Genomic DNA, 27282 nt, shown 5'->3' with positions numbered 1-27282 from the left:
AAAATGGTACAACAGTTTGATAATTTCATTTATTCTTTCAGTTCCAGATTATTTGTTAACTTAATCTCATTTCATATGAATGAAGAATTGCTTATTGTAGACTAAGTACTGAGTTCACAAATACAAAAGCAAAAATATTAACTGTTCATTAGGAACTTAATTTTTTACAGGGCAATATAAGAAATATAGGGGAGAGTGGGATCCATTGAAAGTGAGTGTAACAATGTAGCAATTCATTGGCACGTCCTTTTTTAAAGGCAGTAGTAGTGTTAATTTTATTATATTTCATAGAAAGTTGAAAGGGGAGGGAATTAATTTGATAATTGCAGAGTCAGGGTAGTAAATAACCTTGGTAAATATGAAGGAATTTTGTCTTAGGAAGTTTGGAACTGACTGACTTCACTCCTTCTGGTCCTGCACTGGTGATGGTGTTTACTGCAACTTTACCACAACATTAGTAATAGAATGGAAGATGGAAAATGATTGGAGTAAAGATGTGAGCACTTGGTTTGAGAAAGTATCAATAAATTATTCTTTTGCTCCCAAGCTTTTTTTGGACACAATTCTGCACCCATGTTTTAAAGTCTTTGATTTTTCCTCTTTTTTGACTGCTGATTCACTGGCTCAGTGACTTTGGGATAATGATTATCCTCTTATAATCATTATTTTGGCTCTTCATTAATAATAATTAACACTCTTAGAAATGGAAGGAAAGGGATAGAATGTTCTAAGTAACTTTAGAAAATCCAAAAAAAAAAAAAATTGGTATTGACCCTAATTTTTTCAGATACCATTGCTTTTAATGGATGGGATATAAAACAAAAAGCTAGTGAGGTTTGAAAGGATTTCTTTAATCCCTTTGAAAGACAAGCACTATAAGCTAAAATAACTCTAAGGCTACTACCCCACATCTATCAGATTAGCTAAATAATGACAAGAAAAATATTATGATAAATGTTGGAGAGGATAAAGGAAGAGTGAGACACTAATGCATTGTTAGTGGAGTTGTGAACTGATCCCACCATTCTAGAGAGCAATATGGAACTTTGCCCAAAGGACTATCAAACTGTGCATACTCTTTGATCCAGAAGTGTCTCTACTGGGTCTGTATCCCAAAAAGATCATTTTTTGGTGGCAAAGAAAATGAAATTAGAAAATGAGTGAATGCCCATCAGTTGGGAATGGCTGAATAACTTCTGTATGTGAATGTAATGGAATATTATTGTGATTTTTGGGATAAACAGGCTGATTTTAGGAAAGGCTGGAAAGACATACACGAGTATATGAGCAGAACCTGGAGAACATTGTATACAATAACCGTAACATTGTGTGATGATCAACTATGATAGGCTTGGCTCTTCTCAGCAAATCAGTAATCCAAAAACTTTGGCTGGAAATTGCCATTCACAACCAGAGAGAAATGTGGAGATTGAATGTAGATCCAAATATACTATTTTCACTTTTTTTTTTTCTTTCTTTCTTTTTTTTTTCTTTGTCATGATTTTTCCCTTTTGTTCTGATTTTTCTTCCCCAACATTACTCATGGAAATATGTTAAAAATGAATATTTATGTATAACTTAAAGAAAAAAAAAATTCATTCATAAGCACACACAAACACACACACACACACACACACACAAGTACTAGATAGAGTATGCCTTCTTATTGTCAGTGCTACTTACCTAGATTTTCACTTCTTTCTAAACATTTGGATTATCTACTTCCTTAGGATCATTTCCTTCTATTCCTGCCCAAATCTTCTTCCTAGCAGTTGCTACATTGTCCTTTCTATCTTCTCCAACTATTTTGTCTCTCTCCATTCAAATTACTTTTTCCAGCGGGTTTCTTAAGGTTCAAAAGATTTAGTAAGGGGAAATTATTTAATCAAGATTATCTTGACTCCATATCCAGCACATTAGACAACATAGCAGCTTATCTTTTATAGTTTTACAATAGTCTTTTAATAATGACAACAACTAAACTCAATTCCACTTGTGTTTTTATTTGTTTGTTTTGCTTACAGGAGAGAGATGTAATGAGATCTGTCTTGGACTCCTTTGAAAATGATATATCCCCAGTAGAGAATTCTCCCCAATTGGCCCTCCAAGTTCATGAGGATATGATACAGAATCTGCATGCTAATTATACCGAAATGGAGGTAAGTAAACCTTAGAATCAGTCTACTTGGGGCAGTTAGTTGGTGTGGTGGATAGAGTACCGGCCCTGGTCTCAGACACTTAACACTTCCTGGCTGTGTGACCCGGGCAAGTCACTTAATCCCAATTGCATCAGCAAAAAAAAAAAAAAAAGAAAGAAAAAAAAAGAAAGAAAGAAAGAAAAGAAAAAAGAAAGAAACAAAAAAAAAGAATCAGTCTACTCTCTGAAGTTGGGCCTTTAATGAAAAAAAGGATGAATGTACCCATTTATACTGGGTTTTTATATAGTTGACATTTAACTACCACTGAAAAGCACTCCATAATTTATATTTTTATCTTGTATCCTGAAATGCCCAAAATATTTTTTTATAGTATGACTTGTAAAGGATAATTTTAGCCAGTGTCTGCATCAAATCCAGTCAGGAATACCAGACATTTCTTTTTGGATTTTGGAAAAATAAATTTAGTATGAGACTTTGGGAAATCATTTCATTCTAAGAACATTCAGCCCTATTTTGAAAAATACCCCTATCTATATATGTTTGAAATATCTTTTACCACCCCTTTTTACTGTAAGGGTCAGATTTGCTATTTGCCCCCCCCGGGGGGGGGGGGGAGAGATCTTTACTTTTTTTTTTCTTTTACATTTTGATAAAACACTGAAGAGGTTGGAGTTTTAAAATTTTAATTTAGGAAAAACATAACTGATTTGTTTGGTGTTGAAGAAACTGCTTTCAGTATACAATTCAACGTTAATAATACGTAATTTCAATATGCAGTTGATTGACTGTTTTGTATACTTGTTTTCAGTTTTCACTTTGACAAATAAGCACTGTAATTAAAGTTATTAGGTTAAAATCAATTAAATTATTAAAATTAAAGCTATTAGAATAAAAAACACTTGACTCCATCAAGATAATTTTGAATTCATAAATTTATATCTCTTTGTCATATAATGTCTTATCCATACTTTTAATCAAAACTGAAAATGTTTCATATCTTTTCACTTCTCCCAGTATTCACCTAGCTTCTGGTCAAAGTATTAACTGACAAAAGTAAAATGGTAGAGAAATCAGAACAGGAAGTTGAATTCTCCATGAGATCTTTTGTCAGACCTTGGAGCTGGATTGCCAGTGTGTAATAGCCAAATTCTTTCCACTGCCTTCCTTTATAGAGGGCAGAAACTGAACTTTTCTATTCACTTCATTCTGTGTCTGCTGTTCTGTTTGGTTTCAACCCTATGAAAGAAGATGCCATCTGTGCTGGATATCTTCTCATCTTCCGTTTTTCCCACTACTTTGTAAACTTCAATAGCTTCTCTTTTGGCTAGAAACCCTGAGAGTCTTCTCCTCCCAGATTGTTAGTGTATACACACACACACACACACACACACACACACAACACACACACACACACACACACACACACACGCGCACACACACACACACACGCACGTGTGCAAGCAATTTTTTTTTTTTTTTTTTGACTTGGATTAAAGAGGCCATTCTTTGACTCATTTCTTATCTAGTCTTAAGTATTGATTGAATGCTGCCTTTGATGAACTAAGACCTATAAAAGAGCCTAACTTAAAAAGAGCAAGATCTCCCACTACATCCAAGGCCATCTCCAGTTTTTTTTGTTCTGATCTATATCTTGCCACTGGACTCCAGATGGCTCTGGAGGGGAAGGTGAGGCTGGTAACTTTGAAGCCCAATGCTTCCCAGCACACATCCACATGCAATTAAATCCAATTCACTTGCATGTCTTAGAATCACTTCTGTAATGTCATCTCCCTAATGTCTCTTTGAAAGTGAAGGACAAACAACAACAGCTAAATGGTATTGACAGTCTTTCATGGGACAGAGTGTAGATACAATGCTGAATAAAAGGACCATACTTCCAAATGCCTAATTGACAGTCAGGATAAGAGATGGTTTTATTCAATGAAATTTAAAAAAAAATTATTTAAGTGCCTACTATGTTCAAGATATATCAACAAATATGCGAGCCACTGGTGACACAAGGATGTGGTAATTCTGTTCTCACGTTCCAGTAATAAGACATGTACATAAATAATTATAATGTAACATATATTAAATGCAAAGGAAAGAGACTGTGAGAGTATTTTTCAAGGATTGATAAATGCAAATTATTTCTGATAAGCCATTAATTAGACCTTGAAGATGAGACAATATTTCAGTAGTCAGAAATGAGAATGGGAAGATGAGAGTAGAATCCATCCTTGGCATGGGCAGTGGTCAAAAAAAAAGTATAGATTTGGGAAAGACTATCCTGAAAATAGGAGATATGAAATAATTTAATTGGATTGAATGTGGAATATAGGAAAGAGTGATATGAGCTCAATCTTAGTAGGTTGGAACAATGCTTTGAAGGAAGAAATCTTGAATGTTATAACAGTTTTTAATTTTTGAGCAAGGAATGATATTTTCACTTAGAAGCAGAAACTTATAGCAATAACAACTTGAACAAAACTAACAGTAATAAATGTTTTTTTCTGAACTAGAGTAGTAGAAGTAAGAGTAATAAGGAAGGGATATCTTTAACAACTGGCAATACAATCAACAGGACTTGGAAACAGGGAAATGAGAGGGGAAAAGACCTTTTGAAATTAGGGAAAATAAAGGTATGTTCAGCAGAAATAGGAAAGTTGGAAGGAAGGCAGGATTGATTGGGGAGGGAAAAGAAAATAGAAGATAATTCATTCAATTTTGGACTTGTAATGGGATCTGTGAGAGTAATGTTATCTTGAATTTAAGTTTGGCATATTTAGGGGCAGCTAGGTGGCACAGGGGATAGAGTACCAGCCCTGAAATCAGGAGGACCTGAGTTCAAATCTGGCCTCAGATACTTTATACTTCCTAGCTGTGTGACTCTGTGCAAGTCACTTAACCCCAATTGCCTCAGCAAAAAGCAAAAAATAAAAAAATAAAAAATAAATGGCATATTTAAATGAGTTGGTGGGAATGGGGTCTGAACTCCATTTGTATTTATAAATTTGATTGTCAATAGTAATTAGTTATTAAAATCTGGAAGAGGGTGCAATTGCAAAAGAAGAGAGGGTAAGAAGAGCACAGAAGTTTAAGGGAAATGTCTTTCAGTTACATTCAGTTTATAATGGGGAAGAAAGATGGAGAACCATCAGTGGAGAGAGAAGACACTGGGAGAACTCTTGAGTTCAGTGTCACAGAAGTCAAGGGAAAAGAATATTAAGAAGTCCAAACTCTGTAATCCTTCAGGAAAGTCAAGAATAATAGCTACTGAAAAAGGTCTTCAGAGATCAGTAGTGGTCTTAAGGAAAGCAATTTCAGTAGAGTGGTTAGCTCAAAAAGGCCCTTTACATGAGGCTGGGGAATCCATGAAAGTGGATATAATCATTATTCTGTTTAGATGTTTGATGGAAAGAAGGTGGAGAGTGAAAATATTTCAGATTTTTTTTTTTAATGTGAGAGAAACCTGAGTATGTTTTCAACATAAATATTAAGAGAATAAAGATTTTCTTTCGAGGTAAATAGGGAAAAGGATGGATAGGAAGTTCCCAGTTCTTTGTGAATTAATCAAATAATGGTTCCTTTAAGTCTTTAGATCTTGCCTTTCCTATCCTCTGTTTTCCTTTTAGCTAGAAATGATTCTGTTAATTATTTGGAATGATGTGTAGAGTTAGTCTTTCAGTGTTGTTCTTCTTCTGCCACTGTATGAATTAGCTCCATTCTTCTCCAGGAGGATAGTTGTAGATCATGATATATAGGATATTTGATGATAGAGAGAAAGACAATTTCAGTATTTCAAGGACTCTACTGCACCTTGCTGCCTCTCAGATACAGGCTTCTTTTTTGATGATACATGAGTCAAAGGCAGGTGAAAATGCTTGTGATTTTGAGAGATGTGTTTTTGTCTGCTGCAAAAGTGATGCTTAATTATCAACCTTATCTTAAAGAGGAACAGAAGGAATCATGAACAGTTTTCTGTACATAATAGGTACTTAATAAATGTTGGATTTTTTTAAATGCCTCACTTTTTCAACTAAAAGGGAAATTGGAGCTTTGTTCAGGGTTGATAACACAGATGGCAGTCTTGTGTTGATGCAGTTAGTTACTAGGCTTGTTAATATTCAATCAGAGGTGTTTGTTCTTCATACTTTATAGCTTTATATGCATTTGTTATTGGTTAATTCTTCATCTTTCACTTCTCCTTATGTTTTTCCTATTCTTCTCTTTTTGCTTCTGCTTCTTACCATTTTATATATATATATATATAGGTTTATGAACATACTAATATAATTACATTCATCTCACTGTCATTTTTTTTTTTCACCTTGCTTCTCTAAATCTTGATTTACCCCTTGGAATGAAATAACTCTTGGTTAAAGACCTTTGAAATTCGTTTTTAAAGGGGAATTTTGCATAGCTCCCATTATTCTAATTCCAGTGACCTTTTTGCCTGCAGTACTCTAAAACCTTAAAATTTACCATGTGTATCTTTATGCATTGATAATTTGTTGTTACATTATCTGTCTATTCAACTTAACAAAATATATTATATTTTAAAAATTGTACAAAACTGATTGCATAAATTCATTCACATGTATTTTCTCATCCTCTGAAGAATTGTGATGTTGCACAATCCATACAACATTGTTATCAGATTTGTGATATCTCAATGCTGCACACTTTCTCAGAGTGACTCTCCTGCCACAGGCTACTTTTAACTAGGCCAGATTCTGACTGGAGCGGGCTCAAAGGAGGGCCATGATTTCATCGTTGCCCTAAGCCCTTGGCATCATTCAGGTCGGGTCTTATTGCAAACTATTTGTCATACTTTTCATTTTCAGTTTTGTTTTAATAGGAGAGAGAACTAGGCCAAGTACATGATGAAACTAGGTAAACTAGATCATGTCAAAAGCTGTGATCCTATAAGTCAGCTTCTGATTTTCCTTTTGGCAATAGAATGTTTGTCATCAGGCTTGTGGATAATGTGCCGAACTACTTTGATAATTTATTTTCTTCAGTATCCTTCTATGGGTGTGTCCATGTCAAGGGAGGAAGGGATCCCAGATAGAAACCCCAGACTCAGAAACAGCTGATGCACCTGTAATTACTGAGCATCAACTTTAAATTTAGAATTTGAAAGGTTAATTCCTACTGCACAAAATGAAATCATCATAAACACAAGTGCATTAATAGCCATTTTATTACAACACATTTGGCTCCATATGAAACATTAATGAAGAGAGATTTGCAGGGAAGACTCACACTGACATCTTCAATAGTCCCCAGCATTTTTTACATTGAGAGATTTATACTGTCGGTACTTACCATATGTACGCTTATCAATTAATTATGAGGCCAACAGTTTTGGCACATTAAATACCATATGTTCCGATTTGTTTATTTATTTATTTTTGGGTATGTCAGATGAATTTGTCAGTGACCTCAAAACTCACTGGCCAAATATTATCACCTTATCAACAACTGTAAAAGTCGCCCACCTGCTGCTTCAGAGCACCAAACCTACTGAGGCATGTAACAGACCTCATAAAAGGGGAGCTTTGTGCAGTGAGGTATTTAGCTGTCACTTTCTGTATTTAATATATTTAAAATTCACATGCAAAGGTAATAAAAATGTTTATACTGTTGGCTCATTGCTTGTCTTCTCTGCCTCTTTTGGCCATTCTCTTCTATCATCTTTGCATCTTTGTATCTTCCTCTCTTGAGGCACTGTCACCATTCCTTTTTCCTTTGTCATTTTTTCTCTTTAACATTTCTCCCACCCTCCCACTTAAATTTCTCATCCATCCTTTATCTCCCATATAAGAAGGAACCTTATTCATAGAGTCACAAAAATATTTAGAATGTCATAGGAATGAAATGCTAAGATGAAAATATTCAAACTAACTTCTCTAAAAATGATTTTGCAAATTATATACTGTTTTTTTTTCAATTTGGCATAGTGGTGTCAACCTCTGTTGTTTTTTTTTTTTTGTTTGTTTGTTTGTTTGGTTTTTTTTGCCATGAGTATAGATTGCCATAAATGTTGTTATATTTGGAATGGACTTTTAAAATTTATTCCTCATTTTATAGATGAAGATGCTGAGTCTGAGAGGAAAGGTAACTTGAACAAGATTGTACTGAGATCCTGGGGCTAGAAACCATGTGTTTTGTCCATTTCTTAGAAAGGACAAATTTTAGGTGACATGAGTAGGAAACTTGGCATTTCAATGATTATTCTTCCACAAAGGTCTCTTATACTCATAGTTTCCCTCTTATCTCAGAATATTTATCATTTTCTTTTCCCTCTACTGCTCTGTACAATAAAATATCTGCTGAGACTAGAGGCAAGAGGCCCTATTGTCATCTCTAGAGGTGGCATAGATATACTTAATGCATCAGCTGTTCACTCACTGAAGCAATCAGAGAATTCATTCTTTTTCCTCTTGAGAGAGTAGATATGTTACACAAACACCTTGCCTCTTCTGTACAACACAGTACTTTGGCAATTTTGAGTTCCCTTAGTGCTGTATCGTTGCTCACCACCACCCCTCCCCAAATTCTTTGTCTCCAAAGCCAAGGTGACATTTAACATAATTTCTGTAAGAGAATGATTTGGCTTTTCACCTATTATTGTGGTTCTTGAATTTCTTCATACTTGCAGAATGATGGCAGTACAGTGTCTTGGGTCAATAAAATTGCTGTGATTTGAAATTGGGGCACTTTCCTGTAATGATATGGAAATCATAGATAGCATGAGTCTCACTAGATTTTGCATTCTGTCACCTTGCCAGTTTTATTTTTTTTTTTCTTTTTTTTTTTTATTATATATATATATATATTTTTTTTATAATATTATCCCTTGTATTCATTTTTCCAATTTACCCCCCCTCCCTCTATTCCCTCCCCCCGACGACAGGCAATACCATACATTTTACATGTGTTACAATATAGTCTAGGTACAATACATGTGTGCGAATATCACTTTCTTGTTGCACAATAAACATTAGAATCTGAAGGTACATGCAACCTGGGCAGACAGATATTAGTGCTAACAATTTTCATTCCCCTCCCAGTGTTTCTTCTCTGGGTGCAGCTACCTCTGTCCATCATTGATCAACTGGAAGTGAGTTGGATCTTCTTTATGTTGAAGATTTCCACTTCCATCAGAATATATCCTCATACAGCATTGTTGTTGAAGTGTACAGTGATCTTCTGGTTCTGCTCATTTCACTCAGCATCAGTTGATTTAAGTTTCTCCAGGCCTCTCTATATTCCTCCTGCTGGTCATTTCTTACCGAGCAATAATATTCCATAACCTTCATATACCACAATTTACCCAACCATTCTCCAACTGATGGACATCCATTCATCCTCCAGTTTCTAGCTACAACAAAAAGAGCTGCCACAAACATTTTGGCACATATATGTCTCTTTCCGTTCTTTAGTATTTCTTTGGGATATAATCCCAGTAGTAGCGCTGCTGGGTCAAAGGGTATGCACAGTTTGATAACTTTTTGGGCATAATTCCAGATTGCTCTCCAGAATTTGCCAGTTTTATTATGGAATGTTTTGCCATTATCATTATTCTCATTCTTTCATCCTGTGCATTCTCTGCTAATCGTAAACTGAGTAGCACAATTTTTCACTGAGATAGAATAGCCAAATAAATAACAAAGTTCTCCTTCTGATTCTTGTACCTACTAACACTTCTTAGGCAACTCAGGATCTTTAGTATTACAACTTGAACACCCATTCCAACTACAGCTTCCAGGAACTCATGCCTCATAGTCAATTTTCTTCTAGGTCCTTATCTACCATTTTACTTTTCCTCCAAAGCTGCCGCCTGTCATTATTGTAGATTTTTCACTGCCATCTGCTTAGGTTGTCTTTAGTTCTAGGACTTCTTCTTTCTCCAAAGAAGGATCATTGATATTTTAGTAGACTATTGATTTGGCTACAGCTATGACTGGTCAATACTTCTTTAGTGCTTTTGTTAGTTGGGCCCAAGGAAACAGAAAAAGTAGACTTGGTAACCCCTTTAGAGGAAATTCCTCTAGAAGCTTTCTGATTTTTAGGTCTACTAATATTTTCTTTAATTTCCTATAATTCCTGAAGCATTTGGTACAGGGACCATACAAATTACCAAAGAGCTTCCAAGCTGGTTCATTGAAGTATTTGGTCTCACAGTAGAAGGTATCTAGGGAAAGAAGAATAGTGGACGACATTTAATGTGTATTTCTGTTTCTAACCATAGGCCTTTGCCTTCATTATATGAAGAATTTTATAACTTAAAAAAAGAAGATATTAATAATAATTCTAGCCATCTACACCCTTCATTTCACAGATGAGTAAACTGAGGAAATGTAAGGCAGGTCCATGTGGGAAAACAGATCTACAAATCTCTTTCCTGGCATTATACCAAGATAGGCAAAGATCCTTCCTCAAGCCACCTTTAACTGGATTTATATCTTGTGTTCCTAATAGTTTCCTCTAAAAATCCCCAACTGGACAGCTGGTGGTACAAGATTTCACTTTGTGCAGTAGGAATTAACCTTTCATATGAAAAGATAATTTTCAGATGATGAAATTGAAACTATCTCCACTCATATGAAAGAGTGTTCCAAATCACTATTGATCAGAGAAATGTAAATTTTTTTTATTTAGAATTTTTTTCCACAGTATATATGCATGAGTAATTTTTTTTATAATATTATCCCTTGTATTCATTTTTCCAAATTATCCCCCCCCTCCCTCCACTCCCTCCCCCCCGATGACAGGAAATCCCATACATTTTACATGTGTTACAATATAACCTAGATACAATATATGTGTGTAAATACCATTTTCTTGTTGCACTTTAAGTATTAGATTCAGAAGATATAAGTAACCTGGGTAGATAGACAGTAGTGCTAACAATTTACATTCACTTCCCAGTGTTCTCTGGGTGTAGTTATTTCTGTCCAGCATTGATCAACTGGAAGTGAGTTGGATCTTCTTTATGTTGAAGATATCCACTTCCATCAGAATACCTCTTGATACAGCATTGAAGTATACAGCAATCTACTGGTTCTATTCATTTCACTCAGCATCAGTTGATGTAAGTCTCTCCAAGCCTCTCTGTATTCCTCCTGCTGGTCATTTCTTACAGAGCAATAATATTCCATAACCTTCATGTACCATAATTTACCCAACCATTCTTCAATTGATGGACATCCATTCATCTTCCAGTTTCTAGCTACAACAAAAAAAGCTGCCACAAACATTTTGGCACATACAGGTCCCTTTCCGCTCTTTAGTATTTTTTTGGGATATAAGCCCAATAACAGCAATGCTGGGTCACAGTTCCAAATTGCTCTCCAGAATGGCTGGATTCTTTCACAACTCCAACAACAATGCATCAGTGTCCCAGTTTTCCCACATATGTATAGTGGTTTCTCAGAGTTGTCTTAATTTACGAGATACCACTACACACCTGTCAGATTGGCTAAGATGACAGGAACAAATAACAATGAATGTTGGAGGGGCTGTGGGAAAACTGGGACATTGATGCATTGTTGGTGGAGTTGTGAAAGAATCCAACCATTCTGCTGGAGAACAATCTGGAATTATGCCCAAAAAGTTATCAAACTGTGCATACCCTTTGACCCAGCAGTGCTACTACTGGGCTTATATCCCAAGGAAATACTAAAGAAGGGAAAGGGACCTGTATGTGCCAAAATGTTTGTGGCAGCCCTTTTTATAGTGGCTAGAAACTGGAAAATGAATGGATGCCCATCAGTTGAAGAATGGTTGGGTAAATTATGGTATATGAATGTTATGGAATATTATTATTCTGTAAGAAGTGACCAGCAGGATGAATTCAGAAAGGTTTGGAGAGACTTACATGAACTGATGCTGAGTGAAATGAGCAGAACCAGAAGATCACTATACACTTCAACAATGATACTGTATGAGGATGTATTCTGATGGAAGTGGATATCTTCAACATAGAGAAGAGCTAATCGAATTCCAATTGATCAATGATGGACAGAATCAGCTACACCCAGAGAAGGATCACTGGGAAATGAGTGTAAATTGTTAGCATTATTTTTGTTTTTCTCCCCAGGTTATTTTTACCTTCTGAATCCAATTCTTCCTTTGCAACAACAACAACAAAATTCGGTTCTGCATATATATATATATATATATATATATATATATATATGTATATATATATATATATATATATATATATATATATATATTGTACCTAGGATATACTATAACATATTAAATATGTATGGGAATGCCTGCCACCTAGGGGAGGAGGTGGAGGGAAGGAGGGGAAAAATTTGGAACAGGAGGAGTACAAGGGATAATGTTGTAAAAAATTACCTATACATATGTACTGTCAAAAAATGTTACAATTATAAAATTAATTTAAAAAAAATTAAAAAAAAAAAAAAAAAAGGAATTAACCTTTCAAATCCTATACCTGCCCTGGTATAGCATTTTGGAGTTATCAGCTTTCCCAGCACCTTGGGAGGGATGGGGAATGGCAGAGAACTTTAGAGGCACGATCATGTGCCTGTATTGGTCCTTAAGACACAGCCACAAGCTACTCATGCTTTTTCGGAAAGGACTGGAGGGGACCGTGCCTTTGAATGGAGTTTTTTCATTGGTCCTAGTAGGGGGTTATTCAGTCATGTCTTACTCTTCAGGAGCCTGTGGACCAAAACATGCCAGTATTATCCAGGGCTTCCTTGGCAAAGATACTAGCTAGAGTGGTTGCCGTTCCCTTCTCTAGGAGTTTCGAAGCAAACAGGTTAAGTGACCTTGCATTTTAATGTTATCTTAATTTATTTTATTGCCAGAATTGTGTATGTTCTTTTGATTTTGCCCTTTCCTTCCTACTTTCCTTTCATGCCTACCCATAGGGATTCTGTATTCTCTGTTTATTGTTTCTTATGGCACAGTAATATTCTATTACATTCATAAACTAGTTTGTTCAGCCTTCCTTATTTGTTATGGCCCCTTTTTTGTTCTGCATTCTCACAATTGCATTTCTTCCACAACCTATTTCCTATTCAAATCCTAATTTAATGCTTTAATGTTTATTTTATGTAGTACCTTTTAAGACGTAGTTACAAAGAGTTAAAAATTGTCATTTCATAAGCACTCACTACAAAGTAACAAATAGCTCAATGCCTTTGGGGAGCCTTGATGGGCCTTGAACACTACCTGCCTTGGTTTGGAAAATGCAGGAAGTAGAAGATGAATTGGCCCTGACTTTCTTTAGAGAGTTTAAAATTGGATTATTTTCTGTACTGTGTTTGGAAAGAAGAGATAACTAATGTGTGTTTACAGTTCATTTCCGTTTACCACAATAGGACAGAAAATTCCACATGGGCCTTACTCTTTTAGGGTGGAAGGGTCTGCCTGTGTCTGGAGATAGGGCATTCCAGAGTTGTCTTCCCCAGAATGTTGGGTTGGGGGGGTGGCAGGGGAAGGCTTGGTCACCAGAATCACAGTATTCCTGCTGTCCACCAGATGGCATGATCTGTTCTTCCTTGTCGTCTGGGTGACATAATTCATCAGTACTTTCTCACCTGCTTGGATTCTGGAGTAGGGTGGGAGGTGGGGGAGGCACTGTACCTCGCAGAAAGAAGAAGTCCATGTGTTGCTGTTGTTTTGCTACAGGCATCACAGATAGATACAAATGAAAACCCTGGGTGAGCTTCTAATCTTAACCCTCGTATGTGCTAGGATTGTAAGGCATTAGTTGTGATTGGAGGGGGCTCGCTTCTCTTGGGACACTTTTTATTCTGTAGTTTTCCCTTTTCTTTGTATAGTGGGGGAACCAGGGAACTTAGGGTAGTCAAAACCCATCATTTTATAAGAAGAGTGGGGACATCTGCAAAGGGGAACTGACAGTCTGAGATCACATATGGTGTAGTCAGTGACGGAGAGACAAGATTAAATGCAGACCTTTCCTTTTGTGGGTCCTTTTCCTTAGGAATCTCCTATGAGAAGCATTGTTTCTTGTTTAGATTAAGGGCTTCTTAAATTTTTCCCAGTTGTGATAATTTCTTTTTGCCCAAGAAATTTTTACATGCCCCCAGTTTATGATATAGATCTATAGAATAGATATACAAATCAAGTACTTACTGATAATAAATCATAATTTAACAACTTCTACATTGTTATGTGTGGGTCATGACCCATAGTTTAAGAAGCCTGGTCTAGATTTCTCATGGGGTTGACTGGAGCTTCTGTAGAAGAAAGAAAGTTGTTTGTCTTTCCTTTTCCCCTACCTCCCCCATTTTAATATTAGAAATCTTTTTATTGCAGGTGAAGCAAGTTAACTGAATGCAGTTTATATAATTCTAGTTTTGCTTGTAGCAATCCAAGCATTGTAATCTGGCACAAATTGGACATAGGACTTCTGTCAAACTGAATCATCATGTTGACTTTGGTCACATTAATTTTGTTAGCACCCACTTAATCTGATGCTTGTTGGCCTTGACATCCAAAATGAAGATGACAAGGGTGTTGTTATATTTTCTTTTCCATAGAAGACTCTGGTCAAGATGAGACTTGATGGTGTAGTGATCAAGCTCTTTTCTTCTAGTGGTACTTTTATTTAGGGCTTTTGAAATCTTAGCATCTTGGGAAGGTGGGGGTCATTTAGATCTTTTTGTGGCCCTTCAATACCACCTTCTTTGCCTTCAAGGCCTTGGTCTTTACTTCTGTCTTGGGATACAAGGACAATTACTTCCTGCTTTCCCTTGGTACCATCTTGGGGGAAAGACCTTAGCTTTTCAAAAAAAAAAACATTTATTAATAATATTTTATATGCAGAGTACTTAATGATAGAAAGGCAATGGAGTTTTTGTCTTCATGGAATTTATAAGCTAACTGGGATACTTGGCAGAGGCATGTATACAAAAAAAGTATTCAGAATAGAAAAAAAGTATAAAAAATTCTATGAGAGGAAAAAGGGAAAGAAGAACATTTCTAATTGGAGATATTCATTGACAATCCTTTGTGGAAGTGATCTGTGAAGCTTCATGGAATAGGTATATAATAGATATTGAGCTAAAATTTGAAGGGATCAATGACATTCTAATATTTAGAGACTAGGACAAGTTGGCAGTGTAACATTCTATGTTCATTCTTGAACAAGGCATGAAGTGATTAAATGCATTTATTGAATTCTTATTATGTGTCTAACATTATGATGTGGTAAGAACCTAGAGGAAGCATTGAATTTGGATCCCAACTTTTATAATATTTTAAAAAAATATGTATCTCATTTAACTTTGCAACTTCGATTTCTTTACTTTTGAGAAGAGATTGTAATATTAATGTTATTTTACAGGAATATTTCATCAATCATTTTGACCAAAACTTGATGGTTAATTGTTTTACCTGTGGAAAGGAAGGAGGAAAGTAGAATTGTCTTTATCTTTTTTTTTTTTTTTTTTTCCTTCCAGGAAATGCTTATACAGTATTCTGTTTCAGGTTTTTAAAAAATTTACATGGTTTGTGGTTATGGTTGTTGTTTTTACCAGTTCTCTTTTCTACAGTTCCTATGTCTTCCTTTTCTTCTTTTAAGAACATTTCATATTCATAATTTCTGATAGTATAATATAGTATTCTATTATAATTATTCTCAAAGTGTAGTCAGATAATCTTAGAGGTCTGTGAAATCTCTTCAGGGATCTACAAATTCAAAATTAGTTTCTATTTCTAATATGGTAAATATCTATAAATATAACCTACATAAATCAAAACTCTTTGAAAAGATCAATAATTTTTAACAGTAGAAAGATACTAAGAACAAAAGTTTGAGAACTTCTATCCTGTTACATTCATATGCCACCATTTATTTAGCCATTCCTAATCAATAGGAAATCTCCTTTATTTCCACTTTATTGCTTCCACAAAAAGTAATGTGATGAATATTTTCCTAGATATATGAAAATTGTTTCTTTTTTGTCTTTGACCTCCTTTTGATATTGCCTAGTATGAAAAGTTTGAATATTTTAGTGACTTTTTAAAAAGTCAAATTTCCCATTTGATTTATAGAATGCCTAATTTAATTCATAGCTTCACCAGTAGTGGATTAATGTGCATCCATTTCCATGGCTCCTGCAGCATTGATGTGCTCATTGTTTAAAATCTTTGCCATTTTGCTGGGTTTGAGGTGATGCCTTAGAATTGCTGAAATTGCATTTTTAAAAATTATCATTAGTTATTTAGAGGAGTCTTTCATGTGGTTATTATTCATTTTCTTTCTTTTCCTTTTCTCCCCTTTCTTTGTTTCTTAGTTTTTTGTTTGTTTTTGAATATTTTTGAATATTTGAATATTTTTTAACCACTTATCTATTGGGGAATGACTTTTGGTCGTGTGTGTGTGTGTGTGTGTGTGTGTGTGTGTGTTTTAGGTACCTATATCTTGGATAGCAGATCATTATCAGAGATACTTGATATAAACTTTTTTTCTCCATAAAGAACAGCTTGCATTCCTTTCCTTTTAGTCTGTACAAAAGACTTTCAATTTTGAGTCATCAGTCATTATTTTATTTGTTCTTATGACCCCTATCCCTTGGTTTTTTTTAAAAAAATTAACAAAAAATAGTTATGAAAGGTATGTATTCCTAGTCTCTTTTTAAATGATATACCCATCAGTATGCTGATTCCATATGCATTTTGAAATTTTGATCTTATATTATACTTGGGTATAGTATAAGATTTTTATTCTAAGTCTAATGTTTGCCAAACTTCTTCCCAATTTAATTTTTCCCCCATACTTATTTGATTTTTGTTTCACTTTATTTTTCATTCTGAACTTAAGTACCAAATAAAATGACCAGAATAGTCATGTATAAAATAGACCAAAATAAGATAATCATATGAAAATCTATTACATGTACATTGTTTCTCCTTTCAAATATAACATATTTTCACTTAATATTAAAAATGTGTAATTTCTCTTTTATTCCTTCTCTGTTTCCTTCTCTCTCTCTTTCTCTCTCTCTCTCTCTCTCTCTCTCTCTCTCTCTCTCTCTCTCTCTCTCTCTCTCTCTCTCTCTGAAATTCTTTCTATTTGAAAAATAAGAACAAAACCTTTGTATCAAAAATGCATAGTGAGGTAAAACAAATCCCATCATTGATTGTGTCAGAATATACATACCTCATTCTGTACCTTGTATCCAGCTCCTTTTTTTGAAGACAAGGATAGCATGTGAAGAGTCAGATGGGTGGCATAATATGTAGAGTCAGTAAAACCTCAGTTCAAATTCTACCCTAGACATTTGTTATCCATGTGACAAATCATTTAACTTCTCTCTACCTCAGTTTCCACCTTTGTATAATGGGGATAATGGTACTCCCCAAAATTGTTGTGAGAATAAAATGAAAAAGTACTTGTAAATTGGTTTGGAAAATTTTAAATGCTATTTAAATTTTAGCTGTTATTTATCATAAGTACTTTGGAGTCATGGTTGGTACTTGTATGGGTTAGAAATCTTCAGTCTTAAATTGTTCTCCTGTTTCTGTGTACTTCACTTTGTTTTAGTTTACATGCATCTTTCCAGATTTCTCTGAAACCATATATTTGTCATAGTTACAATAATCCATTAAATACATAAAATACAATTTGTTTAACCAATCCCCAATTGATGGACACTTTTTGCTTTCCACATCTTACTATGTCAAAAAAAATACAGTACAAACATTTTTATTCATATTATTCTTTCTTTTCTCTTTGGGTCTTGTTCAAGTAAAAAAATAGTATTGGTGTTATACATGGGTTAGAGGATATGTATAGTTTAATTACTCTAAAGGTATATATAACCAAATTGCTTTCCAGTTTTTTCAAGCAATTCTCAGATAGGGAGATCTTCTCTAGGAAATTTATCTTCTTGCATTTATTAAACAATGGATTATTTAATTTGGTTATTAATGACTTTTTTATCTAATCTATTTAACTCTACTGATTTTTTTTATTGAAAAGAAATTTATTAAATATTTACTGTGAATACTGGGTTGAATGCTGGAATACAAGCAAGCAAAATAGTTCTTGTCCTCAAAAAGCTTATATTCTATAAGAGAAGACAACACAGATGGAAGCTGGCAAAAGAGTGGTGAGGTTGAAGGTTAAAGTTGAAGTATATATAGCAGCATCAATTGGAAGTGGCCTGAAAGTGACAGTGAGACTTGATTCCAGGCAAGATAAGGCAAAAAGTCACCTACTAAAGCCCATGGTTCTAAATTAGAGGGAAGAGATTGATAGGATGTCCAGAATGCAAAGGGCTTGGTTAGGATATGAGAAGGAACAGTTCTTCATTTTCACTGCTGAGAATATCTTCTTTCCTTCAATGTTCTTCTCAGGTGTCAACTTATACAGAAAGCCTTTTCTGATCTCTCTTGTTGTTTGTGTTATCTTTTTCCTTAAATTACATTTATCTTTTTGCTATGTTTTCCTTGTTCAATGTAAGTCATTTGATGATTGAGACTTTTTTTCCATTTTTGTCTTTATGTAAGACTTTATATAAGTAAAATGGAATGTCTCGGAATTTAGTTTGTTCTCTTTCCCTAAAGATTTTTTGGAAAAGATTGTGTGATTTCTTTTGAGATTCTAAACCTTCTGTTTCTCCATATCTATACATTTTGTTAACAATTTCATCTGGCTTTATGGAATATGCACTCAGTTATTTAATTGGTTTATCATTAAATCTCTAGTATTACTTGGGTAATATTATCATAATTATTTTTCTGTAAGTCAGCTGTCAGCAATGAATCCTCTTAATTATTTGACTTGCCCTCTATTTCATTGAAATATTTTATTAATCATTTATATGCATTAAATAAGTTTTGATAAAATCTTCATATATTTATTTGCTAATTTTCTGTGGTTTTCTAAGTAATTTATCATTGTTGTCTCCAGGTAGAGATGCACACATTTGTGTCCTTTTTATTAATGTCTGTGCCTTTGTTTTCCTTATCATACTACAAATACTTTTAGTTTTAGAATTGTAAAATTAACAGTGTTGAAATGGAATATTCTTGATTTGTTCTTATATTAATTTGAAAATTTTCTCTTGTTTCTTCTTTATAAATAAACCAATTTTTTATTTTAGATCCATACATTTTATCATACTAAAAAGGAGCCCATTTATACCTATGTGTTTTATTTACTTTTTTTATTTTGTATTTTGATAAAGGTTTTTGGAGGCATATACTGATATAATTGCACAGTTTGGTGTCTTTGTGGATTTTAAAAATATAATTGTTTCTTTTTCTAGCATAGAGCCATCCTTGGATGTAAGAAAGTAAATATAACTGATCATTATTAATATTTGTTTAATCTACTGCTATGGAGATTTTTGTGTCATTAGGATTTTGTTTAAAATTTCTGAATCAATATTTATCAGTAATATAGATCTGTTTTTTTCTTTTCATAATCCTTCACAATTTTACTCTTTAATATTTTATTTGTTTCATAAAAGCAATTTGAAAAGTTTTCTTAATTTTTATATGTGTTCATTCTTTAAATATTTGGCAGCATTCATCTCTAAATAGATCTGGACCTTTTTGTTTGTTTGTTTTTCCCTTTGATATCTTCTTTATGGCTAGTTTAATTTAATTTAATGTTTTTGAGATTGGATGTGTTGTGATCTGTATTTAAGATTCCATTAATATGGGCCATGATTTTTCAAGAATGATGTAGGATAGCAAAACACATTTTGACATGCTTACAGAAATGGCTATTTCATATAATTTACACAATATAACCATACTAGTTTTACAAAGATTTAAAAAAATACATATAGTAAATGCCTTTTTGTTTCTTTGTAGAGACCAAGGTAAAGTGTAGTATTAGAGGGAAAACCATAAATTGAAGAAACAAAATTGCTTATTGTTTATTACTTATTGATGTCAGATATCAATTTATTTTGCTGAAGTACAATAAAATATATTAGAAGCACTGAATAAAGGAGTCACTATGGACTTTCTTCATCTTGAGTAATCTGAAAATCCTTCTAGAACATAGTTTTAGTTCTCTACTAAGTATTAGTTTGGGCATTGGCCTAGAAAAGCATCTCTAAATATATTAAAAATTAAACAACTTGTATAAAGAAATTTCTTCTGGGGCTTGCTTTTTTAGGCATCCAGGCATCTGTAAGCAAATATTGCTAATTTCTAAAAGTGTCTGCAATTAAAGGAAATATTGCTCATATTGGGGTAATTTTTATATAAAAACATAGCAGTGAATATAGAGAATAGATTGTGAGCTGAAGAAAATGTAATGTGTGTCAATATATCCAAAGAGTTGTTTGAAAGTATAGGATATTAGAGTTCCAAGAATTAATAAGGATCTCATGAAAAATGTTTGGTTTAGGCTGTTTGAGGAAATTCTCAGAGTATCAATGATCTGAAAATTTCTTGTGCTCATTATTGACATGGGGAATCCTGGGAAAGGTTTTTTCAGATTAGTGTGTATCTGGTTAATTGAAGTTTCCAGAGTTTGGAGACAGGTTCACTTATTGTTTGGTAAATTAATTAACATGGAACCAAGATTATATGGAAAAATAAATGAATGAATAGGATAAATGAATGAATTTAGCCTAAAAGTTCATACCTGTGGAGCTAGAAAAAGGTATACCAAAATAATAGAGATTAATGTCTATTCCAAGCAGTCAAAGGAATCCTTCAGTGATGATGATCTCAGTGACTGGTAAGATATAACCTTGAATTTTCAGGTGCCATTATGTTGGACCAATGCACCAGCATCAAGATGGAGCAATAACTAGCACTAATTTGCATATTTTCCCTAATGAAAGGATGGGTATGTATTGGGGAAATAATATAAAAGTCAAGATCAGAGTCAAAAAATGGAAGGAAAATGGTGATGGTTAGATAGCAATGTAACCTGTGTTTCAAGGCCTGGCATCCCATCTTTTGTTATATGGTCCCAGTATTGTTAATTAAATATTTTTAAGCAAATTCTTTGTACCTGGCATTGCGGGAGATATAAAAACTATAAGAAATTGTCTCTGCCCTCAGGTTAGTTTATATCTTAGTTGTTGAAGAGGTAAGACACATGCCTTTGAAGACCAGATAATTTCAGAGACTATTTTTCACATCAGTGATTCAGAAAGTAAGTGCAGATGAGAGGAAAAGACACTACAGAGAAAAATAATGTCATTCAGGATTGACAGAAAGCTTCATACAGGTCCTTGAACCAGACTTTGAAGGATGTGTCAAGTCTGACTGTCATGGGCCCAATGAGGTCAGTTGTATGATTTCCTTCACCAATGTTCAGCATGGATGTAGGTGTGAAGGTGAAGAATGGTGATAGATCCAAGGCTGAGACTTGGCTGGGTATAATCAGTGATGCAGTAAGGGGTCTGGGGATTCAAAAAAGGATAAGCAGAGAATTCTAAAAGACTTATGACAAGGGACTAAATCTAAAAGCATTTTTAGAAATTAAGTATTCTGTTTTATTTTTACCAGTAACTAGGGTTTTGATTCAAATCCGTCAAAACTCTGCTCAACAACTACCCTCCCTTTTCTAGAAGACCAAGTATCATTACAAGTCTGCACCCTAGTCTAGTTCCTCTTTCTTCATTTTAAAGTTATGTTTATTTCATAAAGTTACAAAAGAACACTCAGTTAAACTCTGCAGGAGGCCTTTCCTGAGATCTTCAAGTTACAGTGCCTTCCCTTCTGAGTTTACCTTACTTCTTTGTATATGTATCCTTTCTATATCTAGTGATAGACACATTGTCTTTTCCATTAGAATGCGAGCTTCTTGAAGGCAGAGACTATTTTTGCCTTTTTTTATATGCCCAGGGCTTTTAGCAAATTCCTGGCACATAGTAATGATTATTAAATGCTTGTTGACTGACCAGTTTATTGAAAAATGAAAGTTAGCCACTATCAAAGAATACCACTTTGAAGAATAATAACCAATAAATGGTGAAGTGCATGGCTTGTATTGGTTACATCAAATTTATGAGATTGGGCTAATATACCATGAAGACAAAACAAAGTTTTTGAAGATCTGATATCTAAATTATGACATTCAGTTGGATTGACAATTTAGAGACCTCATCAATCATATCTCTTTTTCTCTTCCCCACACATACCACATATCTTGGGCAAGCTATGTAAATGGAACATGAGTGGGCAACAGGATTTTTTAAAAATTTGGTTGGATTAACTATGGGGAAATTATAAAATTCCTTTAGTCATTCCAAACTCCTCCCAGAAACAAAGGCCTACCTATTCTTTGAATACCAGAATTTTTCTTGTGGTACTGTAGACTGCTAATAATGGAACATTGCAACTTTACAAGAATAGAAAATGAGTGTCACTCAGATGATAGTGGAAAGGCATATAAAGCATAACATATGAGAAGCTAGAAATAAGAACCTGGAGTAAAGGATCAAAGAGTTGTGGAATCTAAAAAGATAATGGACTGGTCACATAGGAGAAGTAAAAGATGACCAATGGATTTTCCATGTGCTCTACTAGTATTCTCATAATGTCAGAAAAATACAAGCAGGCCCTCTGCACATTAAGTAGATCTCATATGATGATTATATGGTAGGACTTGGAAAAGGCTCATCACTGATAGGCTGGTGTGCCTGGATTGTGATCTGAATTATTAAAGGGATTTGGCTATATCTTTGAAGTAACAGATCCATTTGAGGATTTGAGTAAGTTTTATTGCTGTCTTTACTTAATTAAAAATGGTTTATTGATTCTTTTGTGTTTAAAACTTTTATCATTAAAATGTGTTATTGATGCTTAAGTTTTTATGCCACAATTATTTCAGAAGGAGTGGGAGCCCCTACCTGTCTTCTCTGTCAATTGAATCCACCCTTATGACAAAGAAAATGAATAATTAAAATCTTTTGTTATAGTAACTGAATCTGACAATTCTCAGTTCTTCCAAACACCATTTTTGATGGCTGCTTTTGTCAGAGACAGTGTGAGAAGAGATGTCTACAGTTGTTTGTCAAAGGTGACCACTTTACAACGCTCACATTATCTGTCCTCCATTCCCTGCACTTGCTGCTTCAATAATTCAGGCCTCTATTTAGTGATCTTTTCATTTATACTCTTGTAATCATTGTCTTAATCAGAGGTGTTCAGCAAGGCTGGACGATTCCCACAGGTGGCTGGAATGAGATGTATAATTGTATGTATAATGTGTATAATATTTAAAACAATAAATAAAAATGCAATAAACACAAATAACATTATATTTTAAAATTCAATCATCACTATGCTTCCCATAAGTCTCCTTATGTAGGATAGACAAGTAGCCTCAATTTCTTTCTTTCTTTCTTTCTTTCTTTCTTTCTTTCTTTCTTTCTTTCTTTCTTTCTTCCTTTCTTTCTTTCTTCTTCTTTCTTTCTTTCTTCTTCTTTCTTTCTCTTTCTCTCTCTCTCTCTCTCTCTTTCTTTCTTTCTTTCTTTCTCTCTCTCTCTTCTCTTTCTTTCTTTCTCTCTTTCTTCTTTCTTTCTCTCTCTTCTTTCTTTCTTTCTTTCTCTCTCTCTCTCTCTTTCTTTCTTTCTTTCTTTCTTCTTTCTTTCTTTCTTTCTTTCTTTCTTTCTTTCCTTTCTTTCTTTCTTTCTTCTTCTTTCTTTCTTTCTTTCTTTCTTTCTTTTCCTTTCTTTCTTTCTTTCTTTCTTTCTTTCTTTCTTTCTTTCTTTCTTTCTTTCTTTTCTTTCTTTTCTCTTTCTTTCTTTCTTTTCTTCTTTCTTTCTTTCTTTCTTTCTTTCTTTCTTTCTTTCTTTCTTTCTTTCTTTCTTTCTTTCTTTCCTTTCTTTCTTTCTTTCTTTCTTTTTTAATAGTAACAAGTTTATTTATTTTTAATTCATGATTTATGAATCATGTTGGGAGAGAAAAATCAGAGCAAAAGGGAAAAATCATGAGAGATTAAAAAAAAAAAAACAGAAAAAAGAAGTGAACATAGCATGTATTGATTTACATTTAGTCTCCTTAGTTCTTTTTCTGGATGCAGATGGAATTTTCTGTCCAAATTCTTTTGGGATTGTCTTGGATTACTGAACCACTGAGAAGAACCAACCCTTTCATAGTTGGATCATTGCACATTCTTGCTGTTATCGTGTGCAATGTATTCCTGGTTTTACTTGTTTTGCTCAGCATCAGTTTGTGTAAATCTTTCCAAGCCTTTCTATAATCAGCTTGTTCATAATTTTTTATAGAACAATAATATTCCATTACTTTCATGTACCACAACTCTTTCAGCCATTCCCTTATTAATGGGCATCCATTACTTTTCCATTCTTTGCTACTACAAAAAATTGTTACAAACATTTTTGCACAGGTGGGTCCTTTTCCCTCCTTTATGATTTCCTTGGGATATAGACCTAGTAATGGTACTGCTGGGTAAATGCAGTTTTATAACCGTTTGAGCATAGTTCCAGATTACTCTCCAGAATGGTTGAATCAGTTCACAAGTCTACCAAGAGTACATTAGTATCTCAATTTACCCACATCCCTTCCAACATTTATCATTATCTTTTCCTGTCATCTCTGTCAGTCTGAGAGGTGTGCTGTGTTACCTCAGAGTTGTTTTAATTTGAATTTCTCTAATCAAAAGTGATTTAGAACATTTTTATACAGATGGCTTTAATATCATTATATGATATTAATATTAATTATTAATTATGTGTAATTAATAATTATGAATATTATTATATTATATTTATATGGATGGTCTTAATATCATTATATGAAAATTGTTCATATCCTTTGACCATTTATCAATTGGGGAGCAACTTGTATTCTTATAAATTTGAAATAGTTCTTTTATATTTTGGAAATGAGAGCTTTATCAGAAATATTGGCTGTAAAGATTTTTTTCTGATAAACACTGATTGTAAAGTTTTTTTACCCAGCTTTGTACTTCCCTTTTAATCTTGTTTCTGTTGGTTTTGTTTTTGCAAAAACTTTTTAATTGAATGTAATCAAAGTTGTCCATTTTGCCTTTCATAATGTTCTCTAGTTCTTCTTTGGTCATAAATTCCTTTCTTCTCCAAAGGTCTAATAGGTAAATTATCCCTTGTTCTCCTAATTTTTTATGATATCATTCTTTATGCCCAAATCATGTATCCATTTTTACTTTATTTTGATATGGGGTATGAGATGTAAGTTTATGCCAAGTTTCTGACATATTATTTCCCAGCATTCCCAGAAATTTTTGTCAAATAGTGAGTTCTTATTCCAGATGCTGTAGTTTGGGGGCTTACCAAATATTATATTGCTATAGGCCTTAATTATTGTGTCATGTATATCTAATCTATTCCATTGATATACCACTATTTCTTAGCCAGTACCAAATGGTTTTGATGATTGCTGCTTTATAATATAGTTTAAGTTTGGTACAGCTAAATCTCCATCTTTTGTATTTTTTTTTTCATTAATTTCCATTTAATTCTTGACCTTTTGTTCTTCCAGATGAATTTTGTTATTACTTTTTCTAGTTTTGTAAAATAAAGTTTTGGTAGTTTGATTGGCATGGCACCGAAAAAGTAGACCAATTTAGGCAAAATTGTCATTTTTATTATATTAGCTTTGCCTAGCCACGAACAATTCTTATTTTTCTACTATATATTTTTCCACACATATCATGCTGCACAAGAAAAATCAGATCAAAAAGAGAAAGAGAAAAAAAATGAGAAAGAAGGAAGAAAAAAACAAGCAAACAGCAGCAACAAAGGTGAAAATATGTTGTGATTCACACTCAGTTCTCACAGTCCCCACTCTGGGTGCAGATGGCACTCTCCATCAGAAGACCTTTGGAACTGATCTGAATCATCTCATTGTTGAAGAGAGCCAAGTCCATCAGAATTGATCATTGTTTTTTCTTGCTCTTTTGTGTACATTGTTGTTTTGGTTCTATTCACTTCACTTAATATCAGTTCATTTAGGTCTCTCCAGGCCTTGCTAAAAAGATCCTGCTGATCATTTCTAACAGAACAATAATTAGTAATATTTTTTTAAGTATATGTTCATTTAATGTGGAAGTAATCAAAATTTTCTATTTGTCCAAAACTTCTTCTGAAAATCATTTTTTTTTTTCCCTTAGTACTGTGAAAAGTGTCCTGCCTCTGGAATCAGAGAACCTGGATTTTGAATCCTGCTTCTTAAAATTACCTGTTCAAACGTGACAGATATTGCAACTTTCCTAGGCCTCTATTCATTTTCTGTAAAATGAGTAATATGGACTAGATAGCCATTTAGGTCCCTTCCACTTCTACATCTATTTGCTTAAGATCCTACATATTCTATTGATTTTTTTTCCTCCCTCCCTCCCTCCCTCCCTCCCTCCCTCCCTCCCTCCCTCCCTCCCTCCCTCCCTCCCTCCCTCCCTCCCTTCCTCCCTCCCTCCCTTCCTTCCTTCCTTCCTTCCTTCCTTCCTTCCTTCCTTCCTTCCTTCCTTCCTTCCTTCCTTCCTTCCTTCCTTCCTTCCTTCCTTCCTTCCTTCCTTTCTTCCTTCCTTCCTTCCTTCCTTCCTCATTTCCTGTTAATTCCCTCCACTCTTAGACTTACAAATAAGCATAAAGAAAGCAAGCAATTCAACACATCAACCATATTTGGTAAATCTGTCTCATTCTTCACTTTTAGTCCCTCCTCTCTGCCAAGAGGTAGATGGTTTATCCAGTGCTTTTTTTCACTATATCAGGCTCCCTATCAAACTGTGCATACCCTTTGATCCAGCAGTGCTGCTACTGGGCTTATATCCCAAGGAATTATGAAAGAAGGGAAAGGGACCTGTATGTGCCAAAATGTTTGTGGCAGACCTTTTTGTAGTGGCTAGAAACTGGAAAATGAACGGATGCCCATCAATTGGAGAATGGTTGGGTAAATTATGGTATATGAATGTTATGGAATATTATTGCTCTGTAAGAAATGACCAATAAGGTGAATACAGAGAGGCTTGGGGAGACTTACATCAACTGATGCTAAATGAAACGAGCAAAACTAGAAGATCATTATACACTTCGACAACGTTACTGTATGAGGATGTATTCTGATGGAAGTGGTATCTTCAGCATAGAGAAGAACTAATCCAATTCCAATTGATCAA

The 27282-nt window shown here is 34.1% G+C and overlaps 1 protein-coding gene across 4 annotated transcripts in view; it reads left to right on the top strand.

Annotated features, from left to right (window-relative positions):
- The window catches only part of MAD1L1 (mitotic arrest deficient 1 like 1), an 862777-nt gene that overhangs the window by 389675 nt on the left and 445820 nt on the right, over window positions 1-27282 (top strand). For all 4 annotated transcript variants that reach the window (XM_074281152.1, XM_074281151.1, XM_074281153.1 and 1 more), the window contains one exon: window positions 2025-2159. In XM_074281152.1, coding sequence (XP_074137253.1) covers window positions 2025-2159 — 135 coding nt within the window. The remainder of the gene's footprint in view (window positions 1-2024; window positions 2160-27282) is intronic.

Source organism: Sminthopsis crassicaudata, chromosome 1 (genome assembly GCF_048593235.1).
Source record: "Sminthopsis crassicaudata isolate SCR6 chromosome 1, ASM4859323v1, whole genome shotgun sequence".
Classification (NCBI taxonomy): Eukaryota; Metazoa; Chordata; class Mammalia; order Dasyuromorphia; family Dasyuridae; genus Sminthopsis; species Sminthopsis crassicaudata.
This window is presented reverse-complemented; position numbering and strand designations above follow the sequence as displayed.